Source organism: Gopherus flavomarginatus, chromosome 4 (assembly GCF_025201925.1).
Source record: "Gopherus flavomarginatus isolate rGopFla2 chromosome 4, rGopFla2.mat.asm, whole genome shotgun sequence".
Taxonomy (NCBI): Eukaryota; Metazoa; Chordata; order Testudines; family Testudinidae; genus Gopherus; species Gopherus flavomarginatus.
In genome coordinates, this window is record NC_066620.1 from 214,182,131 (window position 1) to 214,202,459 (window position 20,329).

The 20,329-nt window shown below is 53.7% G+C and overlaps 1 protein-coding gene across 1 annotated transcript in view; it reads right to left on the reverse strand.

The window, feature by feature from the left end:
- Positions 1 to 12,328: 12,328 nt before the first annotated feature.
- The window catches only part of FAM166C (family with sequence similarity 166 member C), a 31,550-nt gene continuing 23,549 nt past the window's right edge, over positions 12,329 to 20,329 (reverse strand). The window contains exon 4 of the mRNA XM_050948959.1: positions 12,329 to 13,666. Within this exon, the coding sequence (XP_050804916.1) occupies positions 13,522 to 13,666 (145 nt within the window). The 3' untranslated portion in view covers positions 12,329 to 13,521. The remainder of the gene's footprint in view (positions 13,667 to 20,329) is intronic.

Here is a 20,329-nt window from a genome sequence, read left to right on the forward strand (position 1 = left end):
GGGACTACTGGACTGCAAACCTCAAAGCCTGTCTTGTACTTTGTGAAACCGAGGCCAATCTAATCATGTGGTGTTTGTTATCTCCTGTCTCTCTGGGAACACGGCCTGGGGGGAAGTAATTTACAGGGAAAGGAGCAGAGAGGAAGCGTGGTCCAGTGGTTAGAGTGCCAGGGTGGGACTGGGGAAACCTGCTCTAAGACGGTCCTCACCTCACTATTAATCCTGCCCCTCCAGGGAATCCCGAGTCCAGTTCTCCTCGGGGTCAGCCCAGCTTATGGGGCATGAGGCTGCCAGCCCTTGGCTCTGAAGCCTTCGCCCTTGGCGGGCCAAGCCTGCCCTCCGCTCTGGGTTCCAGCCCAGGCACTCGTTTGTTCAGCCCCTGTGCTGCATCGCTAGGTTGCTTCCTGCCGGGGTCTTCTTCAGTCTCTTCCCGGCTGGCTCTTCTGCAGGTCCCGAGATGCAGAGGAGCCAAACGCTTGAGGAGAAACAAAAGTCCTGCCCCAGGGAGGTTCTAGTCCCAGCCCCCAGCGGGTCCTTCCTTCTAGGCAGCTTCGAGGCAGCCTCTGGGTTGGTTCTGGCCCCAGCCGAGCTGGGGAGCTCTGCTCCCTCCAGGCTTGGCACCTGGCACAGGCTGCAATAGGGTGGGGCTGGCTGGGCCCACAGGCCCCCATTAACCCCTTCCTGCTCAGTGTGGGGCCTGTACGGGCTCCTCATGTCCACTGAAATCAATGTGGTGGGATGTCTCCTCCGTCAGCCCCAACCCCTGCCCCCAGCCCTGGACACTGCTACAGATTCACAGTCAAAGTCTCGAGGGGGGGACATACAGGGAGAGGTCCTGGCTGATCCCAGTCTCTTGGATGGGGGAGAGGTCCCGGCCTTTGGGGATGGGAAAGGAACTGATTGAAGGTGTCAGCATGGCCTGGCGCAGGGATAGCAGCTCCTCCTGGGGCTCCGGCCCCTGACGCCCCCTCTCCCTCCCCTGCACGCGCACAAACACACACACACACACACACACACCTGGCTCCCTGCTTCCCAAAAGCCAGGGCCGCCATCCCCTCCAGCTGCTTCTGCGCCCAGCCCACTCTGGGGTGGGAGGAGAGATGGCGGCTCAGCAAAGACATATGGGTGCCATGGGGCAATACAAAGTGAGGGAACCCCTTACACACACACACACTGCTTGGCAGGAAACCCGGGCCCCTCCTTAGGACGATTGTGGTTCTGCCTCTGTCCTCCGCACTGGCAGAGAAAGAGTTAACGGAGCCAGAGTGCAATCAGTGCCCCCGGTTACTCCTTAAGGGTGGCCATGGTTAGGGTTAGGCCCAGCTAAGGGCTGCCTGGGGGGGTGGGTCCCAGGGGAGCGGAGGAAGGCCAGCAGGGCAGGAGAAGGGAGCTGGCCAGGCAAAGGGGTGGAATGAACTTGGAAAGGGCCAGACCCAGGGAGGCAGCGCGGGCAAGAGGTTCTGCCAAAGAGCCGTGGGCAGACAGAACTGGGGAGCTGGCTCTGGAGGGGGCGTTGCTCTGCTCCGGAGCTGTACAGAATAGGGCCGAGCCTGGGGAGGGGTGAGCCCACGAAGGGGCTGGGGAAAAGGCCCAGAGACAGGCGGAGGTGGCAGCAGATGTGAGTTTTGGAAGGTGGTGTGAAAGGTCCCTGAGCCGAGCGGTGTACAGCCCGCTGGGCCCAGAGTCGGACTGAAGATCTGGACTATTTGTTTGGGGGACTCCCTGTTACCCAGGACAGGGAGACTACAAGTGACCTGGCTGGAAAGCAGAGTCATGAGGAGAAGCAGACCACCGCAGGACCAGAGCAGCAGTGGGTGAGGGTGCTGGGAAGAGCCCCTGCTATGACACCCCCGTCACAAGGGGCATTGGGAGGGTGAAGAGGACTATCCCTTTGGTCCCCAGAGAGCTGATGAAAGTTCAGGGCCCTCAGGGCTGTTCCAGGTGGGAGGGGAAACTGAGGCTGGAGGCAGGTACCTGTGGCACAATCTTTATTTACAAAGGATGCACAAAGCTATGTGTCCTGGAGCACAGGAGGCACCGAACAGCAGGACGCAGCTGCCATGTTCCCAGCATCAGCGCTCTGAGCCCAATCCTCTCCAGGCATCTCCCATGCACCGGTCCTGCAGGTCATGGCTGCTTTTTCCTGCTCGCCCTCTCCCTCCTTGCGTGCTGGCTCCTCGTGCTGTCTGACCCTCTCCGCCCCCCATGACACGCTGAGTGAGAAAACACCCCACAGCCCAGTGGTGCCCTGATCCCAGGAACTGTATCATTTCACACAGTTCACCGGAAGGAAAGGTGGCTATTAGCCTCAGCAGTTTCAGGGGTTATCCCAACGATCCATTAAAGACTGTGGGGCCAGCTACGTACCTTAGGTGGCTTTCTGTGCACAGCTCCCTGGGAAGGGCTCAGTGGTGCCCTCTAGCCCAAGGCTGTGGTTGGGAGCAATGCCAGTGCGGGGATCCTGCCTCGGGGAGTCCCAAGCCCTCCCAGAGCAGAGGGGGAGATGTTCTTTTGGGGGTGTAGCGTACACTCCCCTGGCTAAGGGTGCACCCAGCTTATGCTCCCCAGGCTGGTGTGGAAGGGGGATGGGGCCTGACCCCTCACTCTCCGGTGCTAAGACTCTGGCACAGCTGCACTAACAAGAAATGGGAACAGAAGTCTCTGACGTTAGCCCAGGGTCGAAATCCCTGATGGCCAGTCTCGTGGTTACCCCCGGGGGGTGTCTTGTGCCCCCCAGGTGTGAGAACTGGTGCTGTGCAGATGTGCGAGAGGAACAGGAAAATTCTTCAATACTGCAAACCCCAAGTGCTCAAAAATAATGAGTCAGGGCCCCTAAAATCATGCCTGGCCTAAAAGAAGCACGAGATTGCTTCACAAAACACACATGTAGGCTTCTTTTTATTTGTTTTCTGCTTTTTGAGCCTTTAGGGTTTGCATTTTCAGCCATGGGAACTAGAAACTGACTTGCATTTTTTAAATGAAAGCTGAGATTCTCACATGATCACCTGACTCCAGGAGCTTGGGCTTGGAGAAAGAGAGAGACTAGTTGTCACGGAGTGTGGGGGAGTCCGGCCCTGCACCCCTCTTCCTGGGACCCACAGTGACTCTCAGCCAGCCAGTAAAACAGAAGGTTTATTGGACAACAGGAACACAGGTTACAGCAGAGCTTGCAGGCACAGTCAGGACCCCTCCACCGAGTCCTTCTGGGCTTTCAGGGTGCTTGGATCCTAGCTAGGATACCCTGAATTCCGCCCACACAGCCCCAAGCCCAAACTCAAACTGCTTCCCTCCTGCCACTCCCTTCCTTTTTCCCCTTCCCGGGCAAAGGTGTTGACCTTTCCCCTCCCTTACCTAGCTCAGGTTACAGGCTCTGGCCTCGTCCATCTCCTAAAGTCCTCCCCTGCTCTCCCACTCCCCACACAGACAGTCCCTACTGCATCACATCTCTCCCCCCTTCGAGACTGAACTGAGCGGGGTCACTCTGCCCAGTGACCTGGGGAAGTTCAGGGTCCCCTTTCCTGGACAACGCATCCGCTGTTAGGTTGGCACTTCCCTTTACATGGACCACGTCCATGTCATAGTCCTGCAGGAGCAGGCTCCACCTCAGGAGCTTGGCGTTGGCTCCTTTCATCTGGTGCAGCCAGGTCAGGGGAGAGTGGTCAGTGTACACGGTGAAGTGTCGCCCAAAGAGATATGGCTCTAGCTTCTTAAGGGCCCACACCATGGCCAGGCATTCCTTCTCGATGGCCGCGTAGCTTTGTTCCCGGGGTAGCAGCTTCTTACTCAGGTACACGATGGGGTGTCTCTCCCCCTTTTCATCCTCCTGCATTAACACCGCCCCCAGTCCCGTGTCTGAGGCATCGGTGAACACCATAAAGGGTTTGTCAAAATCTGGGTTTGCCAGAACTGGGTCGCTAACCAGAGCCTCCTTCAGCGCCCGGAAAGCCTCCTGGCACTGCTCAGTCCAGATCACCTTGTCTGGCTTCCCCTTTTTGCACAGTTCAGTGATGGGGCCGGCTATGGCACTGAAGTGGGGCACGAACCTTCGATAGTACCCCGCCATCCCAATAAAGGCCTGGACCTGCTTTTTGGTTTGGGGAGCAGGCCAGTCTCTGATCACCTCCACCTTGGCTGGTTCCGGCTTCAGGCAGCCGCTCCCCACCCGATGGCCCAGGTAAGATACTTCGGCCATCCCCACCTTGCACTTCTCAGCCTTTACTGTTAACCCAGCCTTTCGGAGTCGGTCCAGGACTTGTTTAACCTGGGACACGTGGTCCTCCCAGGTCTGGCTGAAGACGCAGATGTCGTCAATATACGCCACGGCAAAACTCTCCATCCCCCTCAGTAGCTGATCCACAAGGCGCTGGAAGGTGGCCGGCGCTCCCTTGAGGCCGAAGGGCAGGGTCAAAAACTCATAGAGCCCCAGAGGGGTGATAAAGGCCGATTTCAGCCTGGCATCTGCGTCCAGCGGCACTTGCCAGTAGCCTTTGGTAAGATCCATAGTGGTGAGGTACCGTGCACCTCCCAGCTTGTCTAGGAGCTCATCAGGCCTGGGCATAGGGTAGGCATCAGATATGGTGATGGCATTGAGCTTTCGATAGTCCACACAGAACCGGATTGACCCATCCTTCTTGGGAACCAGCACTACTGGCGAGGCCCAAGGGCTGGAAGACGGCTGGATCACCCCCAAAGCCAGCATGTCCCTGACCTCTCTTTCAAGATCCTGGGCAGTTTTACCAGTGATCCGAAAAGGGGAGCATCTTATAGGGGGGTGTGACCCCGTCTCCACCCGGTGGACAGTCAAATTAGTGCGTCCAGGCTGGTTGGAAAACAGCTGTCGGTACAGATGCAGCACCCCTCTGATCTCAGCGTGCTGGCCCGGGGTCAGTTGCTCAGAGAGGGGAATCGCCTCCAGGGGGGAACCAGCTTTTGTCCCAGGGAATAGATCCACTAAGGGGTCATCTCCCTGCCCCTCCCAATGTCCACACACGGCCAACACCACATTCCCCCTGTCATAGTATGGTTTCATCATGTTCACATGGTACACCCGACGGTGATGTGCCCGGTTTGACAGCTCCACCACATAGTTTACCTCATTCAGTTGCTTGATAACCTTGAAGGGCCCTTCCCAGGCGGCCTGGAGTTTGTTTCTCCTCACGGGGATGAGAACCATCACCTGATCCCCGGTGGCGAAGGCACGGGCTCGTGCTGTGCGGTCATACCAGACCTTCTGCCTCCTCTGGGCTCGGGCCAGATTCTCCCTGGCCAGGCCCATGAGCTCGGCCAGTCTTTCCCGGAAGGTCAGGACATATTCCACCACTGACTCTCCCTCGGGAGAGGCCTTCCCCTCCCATTCGTCCCTCATCAGGTCTAGGGGCCCCCTCACCCGCCTTCCATACAACAGTTCGAAAGGTGAAAACCCGGTAGATTCCTGGGGTACCTCCCTGTACGCAAACAGCAGGTGAGGTAAGTACTTGTCCCAATCTTGCGGATGCTGGTTCATAAATGTTTTTAGCATCCTCTTCAGCGTCCCGTTGAACCTTTCTACCAGCCCGTTGGACTGGGGGTGATACGCTGAGGCCCAGTTGTGCTGGACCCCACATTTCTGCCATAAGGACCGGAGCAGGGCCGACATGAAGTTGGACCCCTGGTCCGTTAAGACCTCCTTGGGGAACCCCACCCGGCTGAAAATTGTCAGCAGCGCATCTGCCACTGTGTCTGCTTCGATAGAGGACAAGGCCACCGCCTCGGGGTAGCGAGTGGCAAAATCCACCACCACCAGGATGTATTTCTTCCCTGACCGGGTCATCTTGCTGAGAGGTCCCACTATGTCCATGGCCACCTTCTGGAAAGGTTCTTCTATGATGGGTAAAGGCCTCAAAGCCGCTTTCCCCTTGTCCCGGGCCTTCCCCACCCTCTGGCAGGGGTCACAGGATTGGCAGTACTGTCGGACATGGGTAAAGACCCCAGGCCAGTAAAAGTTCTGTAGCAGCCTCTGCCTGGTGCGCCGGATTCCCTGGTGCCCTGCGAGAGGGATGTCATGGGCCAGGTACAACAGCTTGTGACGGAACTTCTGGGGAACCACCAGCTGCCTCCTGATCCCCCATGACTCTACTTCCCCTGGGGGAGCCCATTCTCGGTACAGGAACCCCTTCTCCCACAGGAACCTCTCCTTGCAACCTCTCCTCATGGTCTGTACCGCACTAAGGTCAGCCCGGTCCCTGGGCTTCCGCAAGGAGGGATCTTTCTGCAACTCGGCCTGGAACTCAGCAGCTGGGACAGGAATGGGGACCGGCTCTCTCTTGCTGGCTGGGTCTGAGGCCGCAGCCTCTCTGCACCGTGCCCCTGGGCGTTCCCCGCTCCCTGAGTTAGGGTCCTGCACCTCAGGTCGAGTACCTTCCCCGTTTTCGGGGTGCAGTGCCATTTGCCGACTCTGACTACGAGTCACGACCAGGGCACTCTGGGTGTTACTAGGCCAGTCCTCAAGGTCCCCTCCCATTAACACGTCAGTGGGCAAATATTGGTGTACCCCCACATCTTTGGGGCCCTCCTTGGCCCCCCATTTCAGGTGTACCCTTGCCACGGGTACCTTGAATGGGGTCCCGCCCACGCCCATCAGGGTCAGGTAGGTGTCGGGCACCATCCGATCTGAGGCCACCACCTCGGGCCGGGCCAGCGTCACCTCTGCGCCCGTGTCCTAGTACCCAGTGACCTTCCTCCCATCCACTTCCAGGGAAACAATGCACTCTTTCCGGAGGGGCAGCCCCGCGCCCACCCGGTAAACCAAAAACCCGGAACCGGGAGCATCCATAGGTGGTATGTTGCCAACCCCCCTTTCCTGGGAATGTAGCCCCTCCTCCGATTGGGTTTTTACCCAGTCCACCCTCTGCGGATTGGGTCTGCTTGGTCTGTCCCTGAGCTTGGGGCACTGGGCCCGTATGTGACCTCGTTGGCCACAGCGATAGCAGCCCATATCTCGTGGGTCCCCTTGAGTGGGTCGGAGGGACCTGCCGCTGGATGTTCCCCTTTTGGGGGGGTTCTCCATAGGCCCCCTTTGGGAGGTCCCATGATGACTCTCTCTCTGCGTTGAGGCAGGCCTGCTCCTTCGAGACTCCTCCCTACCATCCCCTGCCCGACTGTCCACAAATTGGTCGGCCAGCTGGCCTGCATGCTGCGGGTTCTCCGGCTTCTGGTCCATCAACCACAGCCTCAGGTCAGACGGGCACTGCTTGTACAGGTGCTCCAGTATGAATAGGTCAAGCAGGTCCTCTTTAGTTTGGGCCCCAGCTGTCCACTTGCGGGCATACCCCTGCGCCCGGTTGACCAGTTGTAGGTACGTGACCTCACGGGTTTTACACTGGCTCCGGAACTTTTTCCAGTACATCTCAGGAGTCAGCCCAAACTCGCGGAGCAGGGCCTGTTTGAACAGTTCGTAGTCCCCTGCCTCCGCCCCTTTCAGTCGGCTGTACACCTCCACGGCTGTGGAGTCCAGTAAGGGGGTGAGAACTGCGATCCTGTCTGCAGGGTCAACCCTGTGCAGCTCGCAGGCATTCTCAAAAGCCGTCAGGAAGGTATCTATGTCCTCCCCTTCCTTACGCCAGGGCAGCAAGTGCTTATCAAAGCTCTTTGTAGGCTTGGGTCCCCCCTCACTCACCGCAGCTGGAGCCTCACTGCTCCTCAGCCGGGCCAGGTCCAGCTCATGTTTACGCTGTTTCTCCTTCTTCTCCCGCTCACGCTGGCGCTGGTTCTCCTCATGTTTACGCTGGTTCTCCTCATGTTCACGCTGTTTCGCCTTCTCCTCCAGCTCTCGCCTCTTTAACTCGAGCTCCTCCCGTCTCAGCTCCCTTTCATATTCCAGCCGCATCCGCTCCACGGATGCCGAGCGTCGCCGGGAGGATCCCCTGCTGGGGGGTGAGCTTCGCCGTAAGGCTCCCCTGCTGGCCGGGGGTGTCACGGTGGCCTCGGTATACACTGGGCTCCTCCCCGCCCTTCCTCTACGCCTAGGAAGGGGGGGTCTCGGGAAGCCCTCGTCCGCCGGCTGACCACTCCCAGCGGGGACAGACACTGGTGCCTGCGCTGCATCTGCCCGGGTGCTTCCCTCAGAGACAGGGCTCCGTTCATTCATGCGGTCTCCCTCCTCCAGCTGGGCAATCAGCTGGTCCTTGGTGCGTCTCCCTGGGTGCAGCCCCCTCTGCTTGCACAGCTCCAGCAGGTCGCACTTGCGCCGCTTGGCATACATCTTCCTGCTGACCACTCACAGGCCGGGGTGCTCGCCGCTCCCCACGGTTTCCAGGGGGACCCCTAGTGCACCAGCCCTTCTTGAGGTCACCACCTCTCTGCCAGGGTCGAGCTGCAGACTCCTCCGCCCCTGGGACCGCTCGCTGCAATCCCCCGGGGGACCCTGTTACTGCAAAGTCCTTCTCACTGGGCACACACTCCCAGGGGTTAACCACCCCTTCGTTTTACTGCTCCCCAGTCACTTACTGCAGGAAGCGCCGTCCACGGGGTGCAGTATATCCCACCGCTGCCACCAGTTGTCACGGAGTGTGGGGGAGTCCGGCCCTGCACCCCTCTTCCTGGGACCCACAGTGACTCTCAGCCAGCCAGTAAAACAGAAGGTTTATTGGACAACAGGAACACAGGTTACAGCAGAGCTTGCAGGCACAGTCAGGACCCCTCCACCGAGTCCTTCTGGGCTTTCAGGGTGCTTGGATCCTAGCTAGGATACCCTGAATTCCGCCCACACAGCCCCAAGCCCAAACTCAAACTGCTTCCCTCCTGCCACTCCCTTCCTTTTTCCCCTTCCCGGGCAAAGGTGTTGACCTTTCCCCTCCCTTACCTAGCTCAGGTTACAGGCTCTGGCCTCGTCCATCTCCTAAAGTCCTCCCCTGCTCTCCTACTCCCCACACAGACAGTCCCTACTGCATCACACTATTGCTGGAGCTGGTAATGCTGCTTCTTGCCTTCTTCGGGCTTACGTGTGACTCCAGTAGAACACAAGCCCTGAGCTGGCTCTGTTTGAGAGTAGCAGAGCAGGGAGCTAACGTCAATTAACTGTCACTAAAAATCTGCAGAGCCTGGGCAGGCAGCAGGTTCTTAGCACAGGGTATATCTCAGCCGCTGACAGCCTTCAGTTCATGTCTTCAGATGCTCATGAGTGACCCCCGCAAGCCAGCCCCACGCCTACACCTCCCAGCACAGCCTGCCCCTGCACTAACCACGACTCCTGGAGCCCTGCCTGGAGCAGAGATGATGCTCAGTTACACAGCATGGGCACTAGTAGGTGTCTTTCTTTTTAGACTGAGATTTCCAAAGGAGCCTAGAGGAGTTGGGTGCCTGAATCCCACTGAAAGTTAATGGGAGTTGGGAACTCCTCTGGGCTCCTTTCCAAGTCTCAGACTTAATCCTTACAGTGAAAGAGCCAGTTTTGCTGTGGGGAGGTGCCCGAAGCAGACACAATCTAGCCTCGTACGCATATGCTTAATGACTTCTTTGTTTCGGTCTTCACTGAGAAGTCTGAAGGAATGTCTAATATAGTGAATGCTTACGGGAAGAGGGTAGGTTTAGAAGATAAAATAAAAAAAGAGCAAGTAAAAAATCACTTAGAAAAGTTAGATGCCTGCAAGTCACCAGGGCCTGATGAAATGCATCCTAGAATACTCAAGGAGTTAATAGAAGAGGTATCTGAGCCTCTAGCTATTATCTTTGGGAAATCATGGGAGACGAGGGATATTCCAGAAGACTGGAAGGGGGCAAATATAGTGCCCATCTATAAAAAGGGAAATAAAAACAACCCAGGAAACTACAGAGCAGTTAGTTTAACTTCTGTGCCAGGGAAGATAATGGAGCAGGTAATTAAAGAAATCATCTGCAAACACTTGGAAGGTGGTAAGGTGATAGGGAATAGCCAGCATGGATTTGTAAAGAACAAATCGTGTCAAACTAATCTGATAGCGTTCTTTGATAGGATAACGAGCCTTGTGGATAAGGGAGATGCGGTGGATGTGGTATACCTAAACTTTAGTAAGGCATTTGATACGGTCTCGCATGATATGCTTATAGATAAACTAGGAAAGTACAATTTAGATGGGGCTACTATAAGGTGGGTGCATAACTGGCTGGATAACCGTACTCAGAGAGTAGTTATTAATGGCTCCCAATCCTGCTGGAAAGGTATAACAAGTGGGGTTCCGCAGGGGTCTGTTTTGGGACCGGTTCTGTTCAATATCTTCATCAACGATTTAGATGTTGGCATAGAAAGTACGCTTATTAAGTTTGCAGACGATACCAAACTGGGAGGGATTGCAACTGCTTTGGAGGACAGGGTCAAAATTCAAAATGATCTGGACAAATTGGAGAAATGGTCTGAGGTAAACAGGATGAAGTTCAATAAAGATAAATGCAAAGTGCTCCACTTAGGAAGGAACAATCAGTTTCACACATACAGAATGGGAAGAGACTGTCTAGGAAGGAGTATGGCAGAAAGAGATCTAGGGATCATAGTAGACCACAAGCTTAATATGAGTCAACAGTGTGATACTGTTGCAAAAAAAGCAAATGTGATTCTGGGATGCATTAACAGGTGTGTTGTAAACAAGACACGAGAAGTCATTCTTCCGCTTTACTCTGCGCTGGTTAGGCCTCAGCTGGAGTATTGTGTCCAGTTCTAGGCACCGCATTTCAAGAAAGATGTGGAGAAATTGGAGAGGGTCCAGAGAAGAGCAACAAGAATGATTAAAGGTCTTGAGAACATGACCTATGAAGGAAGGCTGAAGGAACTGGGTTTGTTTAGTTTGGAAAAGAGAAGACTGAGAGGGGACATGACAGCAGTTTTCAGGTATCTAAAAGGGTGTCATCAGGAGGAGGGAGAAAACTTGTTCACTTTAGCCTCCAATGATAGAACAAGAAGCAATGGGCTTAAACTGCAGCAAGGGAGATTTAGGTTGGACATTAGGAAAAAGTTCCTAACTGTCAGGGTAGTTAAACACTGGAATAGATTGCCTAGGGAAGTTGTGGAATCTCCATCTCTGGAGATATTTAAGAGTAGGTTAGATAAATGTCTATTAGGATGGTCTAGACAATATTTGTTCCTGCCATGAGGGCAGGGGACTGGACTCGATGACCTCTCGAGGTCCCTTCCAGTCCTAGAGTCTATGAATCTATGGGACTGGTTTCCTGAGACAGGCTCCTCATATGGGGAGAGTCTCAGAGCTCGGGCTCCAGCCTGAGTCTGGTTGTCTACACTGCAGTTTTATAGCTCCACAAGCCCAAGCGAGCTGACCCGGGCCAGCCACGGGAGTTTACTGCAGTGTAGACAGACCCTTCAAGAGCTCCAGCCGTTTGCCTCATCAGAAAGATTGAAAGGTGACTTGATTACAGGGTTCCGGTACCTCCCTGGGCACTACAGGGCACTTCAATCTAGCAGAGAAAAAATAACAAGAAGAACCAGTGGCGAGCTGCTGAAGCCAGATTGTCACAAGCTGACGATGATGGAGTTGTCCTTGTAATGTGTGTCCCTAAGCCTCTGACAAGGGGATCAGTGCTGGGACTGGACAACGGGATGGATCACCCGATAATTGCCCTGTTCTGTTCATTCCCTCTGAAGCACCTGGCATTGGGCGCTGTCAGAGGACAGGATACTGGGTTAGCTGAACCACTGATCTGACCCAGTCTGGCTGTTCTGATGTTCTGGGGAGTTTCCTTTCTGAGTAGGGCCTGGGGGAGCAAGGCTGGCTCAGGGAAGGCTCCCAAGCAAGAGCACTGAGCTAGGGGTTACAAGGAGCAAAGAGATCCCTGTGGGAAGCAGCCAGAATCCTGGGGCAGGAGAGGCAGTGGAGAGAAAGCCTGCGAGGAGGAAGGGGCAGTGGAGAAGCTCATCAGGGCCCAGGAACAGGGGCCGAGAAGCCGGGAAGGTCCGCGAGCCCAAGAGAAGCAGACACAGTATTATCTGGACTTTCAGTTGGACCTTTCGTTACTGCGGAAGGGGCTGAACTTAAGAGGAAGGCCCAGAGCCAGGCCAAGGAAGTGGCCACCAGAGGTTGACAGGGGCAAAATCCCCTGCAAAACCACCCGCTGCTGGTGGGGGCACTCTAGCAGGAAGAGGCCCACATCACACAGACACATTCAAATTAGCAGTAAGACCACAGGGAGGGCGACTTACCATTCGAACAAACTCCCAAGGGAAGAGGCAGCTTGTCCATCTCTCCACGTCTTCAGATCCTCACTCCTGGCCTGGCGGAAGGCATCCCTCAGCCACACACAAGTGGCTGAGCTCAGGACGGGGGAAACTGGGTGAAATTCTCTGACTTGTGCCACACAGGAAGCCAGACTAGGTGATCTCCCGTCCCTAGGACATTCTGAATCTAGGAACTGCCTGGGAAACACAGCAGCATGAATCATATCTATAGTGCCAAAGAGGAGCAATAAGGCTTATATTACTGGGACCTCCTGACTCACAGTCCCCTGTCTCTGGGGTAGCTTCTTTCAGCATTTCTGCTGCTTTGCTCTCACTGTTCACCCAGACGGCCCAGACAAGCCCTGTGTGCTCAGGTGGGAGTTCCTGGGGCTGGTGAATTTCACCCTGTGCACCTGACATTGCGCTGACGGGCAATCAGTGTGGGGCTCAACAGACTATGCTGGTTCCTGGGCTGGGCTGCAGCTCAGGACTGGTGCAGCAACAGGCTGCACTCTGGTTCTTAGGTTTATGAGTGACTGCGTTTTTTACAAAAGATGGAAGAACACCGAACATAGAGCAGGTTTTATATTCTCTGCATAATAGTTCTCCCAGGAGGTTGGCAAAGGAGTCTGTTTCCCTGCTGCCTGCCCTCTTTGCTCCAGAATCTAAGCTTTCATTTAAAAACACGTCTCTGGCCCTTATACTGGAGTAGAAAAGCATCCAGTTGTGTCCCTGAGTCCTCAGAGAGCCTGAAACAACAACTCTGAGAGAAGCGTCAATGGTTCTATTTACGCCGGTGGGCGTTAACCCTGAGGCCTAATGGTGACCATTTAATTGTCCACATTATTAACTATTTTTCTTCCAACAAACTATGTGAGGAAGGGGAGAGGAAAACCTATTATGGAGACCTGTCCATCTGCTGTGAGTGGTGCCTCTTGGCATTATGAAAGAGCTGAGCCACGATTGTTGGTACAGTTTGAGTTGTGGGTGGAGCTTCTGCTTTGACCCAGATCTCTCTGGAGGACAATAAAAGGCTGTGCCGGCCAAAGCTGAGCCTCTACATTCTCACTGACAGCTGCTGAATCTGTTGCGTTCAGTCCACACCCCACCTGTCCTTTATCTCTGTGTAAAATGTACATCTACAGTGACAGGCGCATGGTCTGTGACCTACTGCAGCCACATGCATAGCCTCTCCTTGCACTGCAGGTGGGTAACGAAAGAGCTGTCCTGCTTAGAAACAGCCGCAGCCTGGAGAGAGAATCCAGGGGGTCACTAACTTCCAGTGCTTTATTTCTCACTGTTCCTTCCTCATCTAGGAACCGGCGGTGGAAGGGGAACCTCTCTCCTCATGCTCTGTATTCAAAATAGCTGTCTCTGACTTCTCTCTCCTGGGTGGTCACCCTCTTCCCCGAGGGGAAGGTTTGGCATGTCCGCAGATTCTCTGGAGACACGCGGAATAAATGCCATTGGGTCTTCGCGCTCAGAGGTGGGCTGGGGAGAAACAGAAGAGCAGAACATGAATTAACCCGCTCGAGATCAGCCCCTGAAAGCTCAGCCCTGCCCCAGATGTGTCCAGTGGGAGAGGAAGGGTGGGCAGGGGAGACATGGAGCCTTGCACAAGTGAGTTCACTGGGGTGCGTACGTGCTCCCTGGTGCAAATAAGGGTTGCACAGTCTGGCCCTAACTGCAAAAATGTTTAGGCGGGTTGGAAAGGGAAATCCAGTTGCCTATCACAGCTGGAGTCCCATGGATCTTCTCAAGCGCTCTTGGATCACACTTGGTGGAGGATGTGTGTGCGTGTGTTGTATCTTAGGCTCTGCTTGTACAAATGCACCCACACAGCCCTGAGTATCCTCCCATTTCATTCTACTCAGAGATGGCATGCAGCGCACGCTCAGGGGTTGGCCCTAGCCCACCTTCCATCTACACACACAGCCCTCTCCATCTGGTGCTTTCAACCTGGGCTAGCTGGGGGTGTGGGTTAGAGCCCCAGGGGCTGCTTTCACTGAAGCTGGCAACCCACCCCCTCGAATGCTGCCAGTCCTCCAGTGCCTTCCCCCATGGTGCCCAGAAGGACAGACAAGCTCTCCCACAATTCCCTAGGAAAGAATCACAGAGCAGCTCTGCTTCCCATGGGATGTGCCCTGCAGGAGAGCCTGCAACGCACATGGGCTGGGGAGGCGGACGTAACACCAGTGAGGGCATACTAACGCAGGTCAGGCTTTGCAGTGCGCTGGTGTGGAGACATGGGCCAGTTCACACTCTCCAAGGGTAACATCCATGTTCAAGGGGCTGAAAATCAGCCCAGCTTAGTCGTCATCTTGATTCCTTTGGGCATGTTTACATGGCAAGTTATGGTGCTGCCAGACAGGATATGACTCTGCAGTGCACCTGACCATCAATTTATCCCCTGCTAAGCTCTAACCCAGGGGCGCCGTTTCAGATTTTGGGGGGTAACTTTAACCGTGATTCCAAAAGCTACTTGGGCACCCGAAAACTCTTGTTTTTTGCAGATAATAACTTAGTTACAGTGCTCCTGTCGGATAATAATTTCTAATTCCTATATAAAGAAAAAAAATTAAAAAAAATACTGTATTAGACCCACCCGCTCTAATACTTGTGTCAATTCACTTAAGGGACACTGGTTAGGTTTAAAAAATTAATGTATATTCTTACTTTGTAAGTTCACCTTAACTGATCACTCTCCTTATAGTGGGTATGGTAACACCCATTGTTTCATGTTCTCTGTGTATATATATATATCTTCCTACTGTATTTTCCACTGCACGCTGCGTAATGTGAAAATTAACCTGCATCCCAGCACTAGATGGCATCTGTGCATCTTGGTTTGAAACTTTTAGCATTTTGCAGCTCACAAGAGGCCAGGGTTGAATTCCCACTCAGACAACAAGGTATAGGCAATTTCTGTCTATCTCAACCCACCCCAGAGACTGGCAGAAACTGATTGCTATATGCAGTTAGTTTTTTGCTCAGGAAACTTTAGAGACCAAAGTCTGGGAGTTGGGGATGCTGAGCATCATACAGTCTATGGAGAACAGACTGAGATCACTGTATTTATTTCTATACAGCATCATCGTAGAAATCATTGGCAAATTGTAAATGCTCAGCGTGCGTGTAAGGAGGAGGCAGGGATGCATCTGTAATAATGTTATGGGTTCACATGTACAACGATCATCTTCATTGGCGATGCGCATCTGTAATTCCAGCCTCTTGTGCGTACACATTACAATACGTTCTTTAACTACACGCTCAGATACTTTTTCCGCAGAAGCCCTGTCACATTCTGTGCACAGGTTGGACAGTGAATGAGGCAGGGTGGTGTAGGGAGTACAAATGGGATGCAGAAAGGAACAAAAGCTTGATTCACTGATGAAGTTGCGGAGGGTTTTGAATGAGGGGTTCTGGGGAAAACATAGCATCTGACTGTAATATGTTACCTTGCAGTATGTGAAGCAGCCACTAGATGTCTGAGTGCTATGTGGAACTGCAGATATGTTATACTTCCTGGCAACCAGAGGACAAAGCTGGAACTCAAGCTATGTGGAAGTCTGTTTGTTTGTGCCTATAGCCTGCACTACGTGCCTCCGGTTTCACGTAGACTGTGCTTCTATATGTCATGACAGTCTTTAATTACATGATCACTATCTCGTAATGCATATGCACAAAAGGGCAAAGTTAAGGTTGCCCAGGCAACCTTACTTTGTCACTTCCTGACTATTGAGTGCTTGACTTTGCAACCCTAGTGTCCTTTTAAAGTAAGTTTTTACTTTTTAAAAAAATGAAATTATGTATAGTTGCTTCTCCTTGGAGAAATAATCTAATCACTGTGTCTATGTTCCTGGGATTTTTACTTTTTATACTCATGAGCAGATGGCTAGACACAATGTGACAATTCAAATCTGCCATCTGTTCCTGAAACACCTGGTCCAATATTTCCCTCAGGAGAAGAAGCCTCCCAGTGCCATTATGTGAAACAAGAGACGTTTTGACACACACCGGAACAATGAGCTCGCAGAATGTGGTGGCATCATGCTAATGATTTGGTTTGTGGATAAGAACTGGACAGTCAGATCCACTAATTTATTCCATAGTTTAAACAGACCGTTTGGAAACCTCGCGTGTCTTCCCTGCAGGTGTGGGATAATCAGGAGATCAAGAAACTAAGGGGTTGTCTCCAAGCAGAGGAGCTTTCTTGTGATGACTTGGTCTCCCGTGATATGGACAGGGCTGGAACATGGAGTTGGGGAGCTGTCTCCCTACGGAGCTCCTGACTGGCTCCCCCACATTTCCAAGGTGCTAGCAGGAAGGTATGCCTAGCACTTTCAGGCCATCTATGGGAAATGGTCTTGTGCCCTTCTGACACCCAAGGACTGACCACGACCCCTAGCCATGAAGAGTAGGAGAACGAAGGATCAGAGGTGGCTCTGTCCATATCAGGGTGCGGTATGAAATCTCCCTCAAAGCATATTGATTAGGGTTCCTGGGCGCTACAATGAATAACAATAATAATAATGGCAGGTTAATGCCGATCCCACCACAGAAATGTGCAGATGAGTCAGATGAAGCTTGTGAAGTGCTTTGAGATCCCTGGAAGAATACACCGATGACTATCAAAGTGAAGGCATATCACATAATCAGGGCAGGTGTCAGCCGCCCTGGCGCTGGCATTACAGCTGCAGGCCAAGCGCCTTAGTGGGCTAGGCAGATACAGCTCATTGGCCAAAGGGCTGCCTCAATGAATCCATAAAGGTCATTCGTAAATACACCAGGAGGGAAGAAATTGCCATGTGAGATGGTTCCAAAGCTGTTCATTCCTTATTAAAGCCCAGGGCCCCTGGAGACGGGACATGAGCAGTTCTGCAGTTCTTGCACAGTCACTTTTCCGCACTGCAGTACAAGCGTCAGCACTGAATGTGTTATTGAACAGCGTTCGACACACAGCACACCGTTTTCACAGGAGGGAATAATTCTTATTTCCCCAGCACATCCCTCTGGCCACAAAAGAAATAAAACCTCTCTTCTCTTCAGAGTGCTTCCCAGTGTCAGAGCTTTGTTCAAAACTGAACCAAGTCTCAGAACATCCCAGGTAGGTAAGTACATCCACACTGTCAAATCACTTAGTCTCCCTGTGCCTCAGTTTCCCATCTGTGCAGTGGGGCTCATAGCACCTGCCCCCACCTCATGGGGGTGTGGAGAGGATCAGTGCATTAAAGGCAGAGAGGGGCTCAGCTTTAAGAGGTTGGGGGCCATGTCACACCTAAGATGGGAGACAGACAGTATTAGAATCCTGTCACTAGCTGGCTGGGCCCAGTAAATCAAACAGGTCTAGGGCCCCTGCCCCAGAGCAGGTGCTCCCACTTGACAAATTAAGAGGGCAGGGCAACACCTGGAGTCTACAGAGGATCAGAGAGTGAGCCAGTGAGTCAAGGACCACCTGGATCAGAGAGAGACAGGAGATCCGGTGTGTGAGAGTCAGGCTGGGCAGATGGGAGCTGCCAGAGCCAGACAGTGGTTCCTGGGGGAACGCTGAAGGCAGGAGAGCAGCAAGGAGGGTTTCTGTCCGACATCCCCAAGCCAGAGGGCCAGGGCTGGACAGCAGCAGAGGAGCTTCTCTGCTGATATCTCCAGGGCCAGAGAGCTGGACCCAGGGAAGAGTGGGAGGGCCGGGGGGGGGGGGGGACTGAGGGATGCTCCCTGCTAAAGATGATCTCTCAGCAGAGTGTCTGCGGAGGTACCCGCTGGGAAGAGCAGGGTTGCATCCTGGGGTGGCTATCCTGGTACAAGGACAGGAGACGGCTATGCTGGATAGGTGGGGGCAGGGGATGCTGGGGGGCTAGGAATGGAGTGGGGTGAGGGATGCTGGGGCTATGCCAGACACTCGGAGTGGGGTGAGGGACACTGGGGCATATGTTGCATTTACTGTAAGAACTCTGTTGGGGGAATTCTGAATTGGGACTTGTTATGATTTATGTGCTCAGAACTCTTGTAACAAATGAACCCCAGGATATATTTATACTTGAGAAGAGGCCCTGGACTATTTCTGGGGAGTCTGCAGGAGGGAAACTGAGGCAGGGGTGCCTGTTGTGTAACAGCCTACCACCGCAGGGCACTCCAGGTGGGGTGGCCCTATGATGCACCCCCATTTTACAGATGGGGAAAATGAGGCTCTGTGAGGTTTGTTTTAAGTGACCTGTCCAAGGACACCCAGGAAATCAGTGTTGGAAACAGAACCAAGGTCTCTTGAAGCCCAGGCACGTGCTTGAACTACAGCTGCTCAGACAATTTCCATCAGGAGGATGTTCCAGGGTAACATTTCTGTCAGCCCACAGAGCTGGACCCACAGGATAGAACAGGGGCACCAAGCGTCCGAACAGCAGCTCCTGTGAGGAAAGCGTCCCTGTGGCAAAAAGCAGGTTAATGTCCAACTGATTTGAAATGTAGCATGTCGGGTCCTTTCAACAACCAGAAACCAACCAGCTGGATTTCAGGAAGGCCAAAATGTTTCAACATTTCTGAATCAGAAGTTCTGTACCACAAAATCTTTCGATATTTCAACGTTTGGCCCTGATCTGGGTTGAAGACCAGTGCTGAAAATATCCACCTCAGCTCTAGCTGTAACCGCTAGGCGATGCTCCTCTATAGCATCCTACCCCAGCACGGCAACCCGACTTTTCCATTTGGTCGCCTTTCCTGGCTCTCCTGTTGCGAGGGCGGGGTTGGGGCTAGCTGATCAGAAGTCTAGGGGGGTGGATGGAGCCCACAGGCACTAACGACCCACCCACGCAGGAAGGAGGGGCCACAGGAGCCAAAAATCAGGCGCTCGCTTGGGACAACAAAAAAAAGAAAATGAGACTGGGAGGGTGGGTCAGTGGTATGAAAGATGGGTGAATGATGCTGGATTGAGCAGTCGGGGGCTGAATTCCTCTATGGCAGGGGCACCCACCCCCTCTGCCATGCCACCAGACAGGGGGCACTGCTTGAGGGCAGACAAGAGATCCAGTCTCCATGGAAATTGCCAAAATCTCCAGCCCTGGGTGATCAATTAGTGCTGCTCGTGGTGGTGGTTTGTGTCCTGAAGTCACTGTGATCCTGGTGTAACCCCAGTGACGTGAGGGGAGTTACACCAGGCATGAATTTGACTCACCGCTCAGACCACGGTTAAAGCAGGCCTAGGGGCAGCTCCTGTGGATGGTCATTTGAGGCTTTGAGGCAGGTCGCGTAGCCAGAGGGGCAGGGAGCTGGCCAAGGCTGCTAGGAAAGCGAAGGTGCTGAGGCCTGGGCTGACGTTCGGAGGCGCTGCGATCGGGAAAGCCGAGCACAGCAGAGTGCTAATGCAGCCTCGGTCTGAGATCCCTTTGGGTGTGTTCCCGATTCGCAGCTCCCAGGGGCAGGCAGTCCAAAGCCTCTCAGGGGCAGGCAGTCCAATGTGTGGTGAGCTCTGCCTCCTGCGGGAAGGCAGTGAACGAAGGACATGGGGAAGATGCCAGCGAGAGCGGATTAGTCCCGTAACTCCGGAACTCCCAGGCCCCAGGGTTCCTAGCACATCGTGGGGCCCAGGTGCAGCCCCCCTCCCAGGGTGATTCTGCAGAGCTTGACATGCACCTGGGTGTGAGCCAAGACCCTCAGTTGGATCATAAGATTGTTAGTCTATTGGCCCGGCTTCTCCTCTGCACTGCTGGGCCGGCACACAGGGTCCCTAAAGCCAGTGTCACCGCTGCATGGACTATCCTGCAGGGCAGTGCTGGCATCATGGCTCCTACGCCATCCACCCTGCTGCTGATATAAAGGGGCCGAGCAAAGGGATCGGGAGTGTGGCCAGGGCTTCCCCATAAACAAGGGAGAGGTTATTTGACTTCTGTACTTGGCATTGGTGCGAACGCTGCTGGAATCCTGTGTTCAGCGCTGGAGCCCATGATTCAAGAAGGATGTTGAGAAATTGGAGAGGGGCCAGAGAAGAGACACAGGAACGATTAGAAAACCTGCTTTATAGTGACACATTCAAGCAGCTTGATCTATTTAGTTTAACAAAGAGAAGGTTACAGGATGACTTGGTTACAACCCATAAGTATCTACATGGGGAACAAATATTTAGTCATGGGCTCTTCAATCTAGCAGAAAAAGGTCTAACACGAT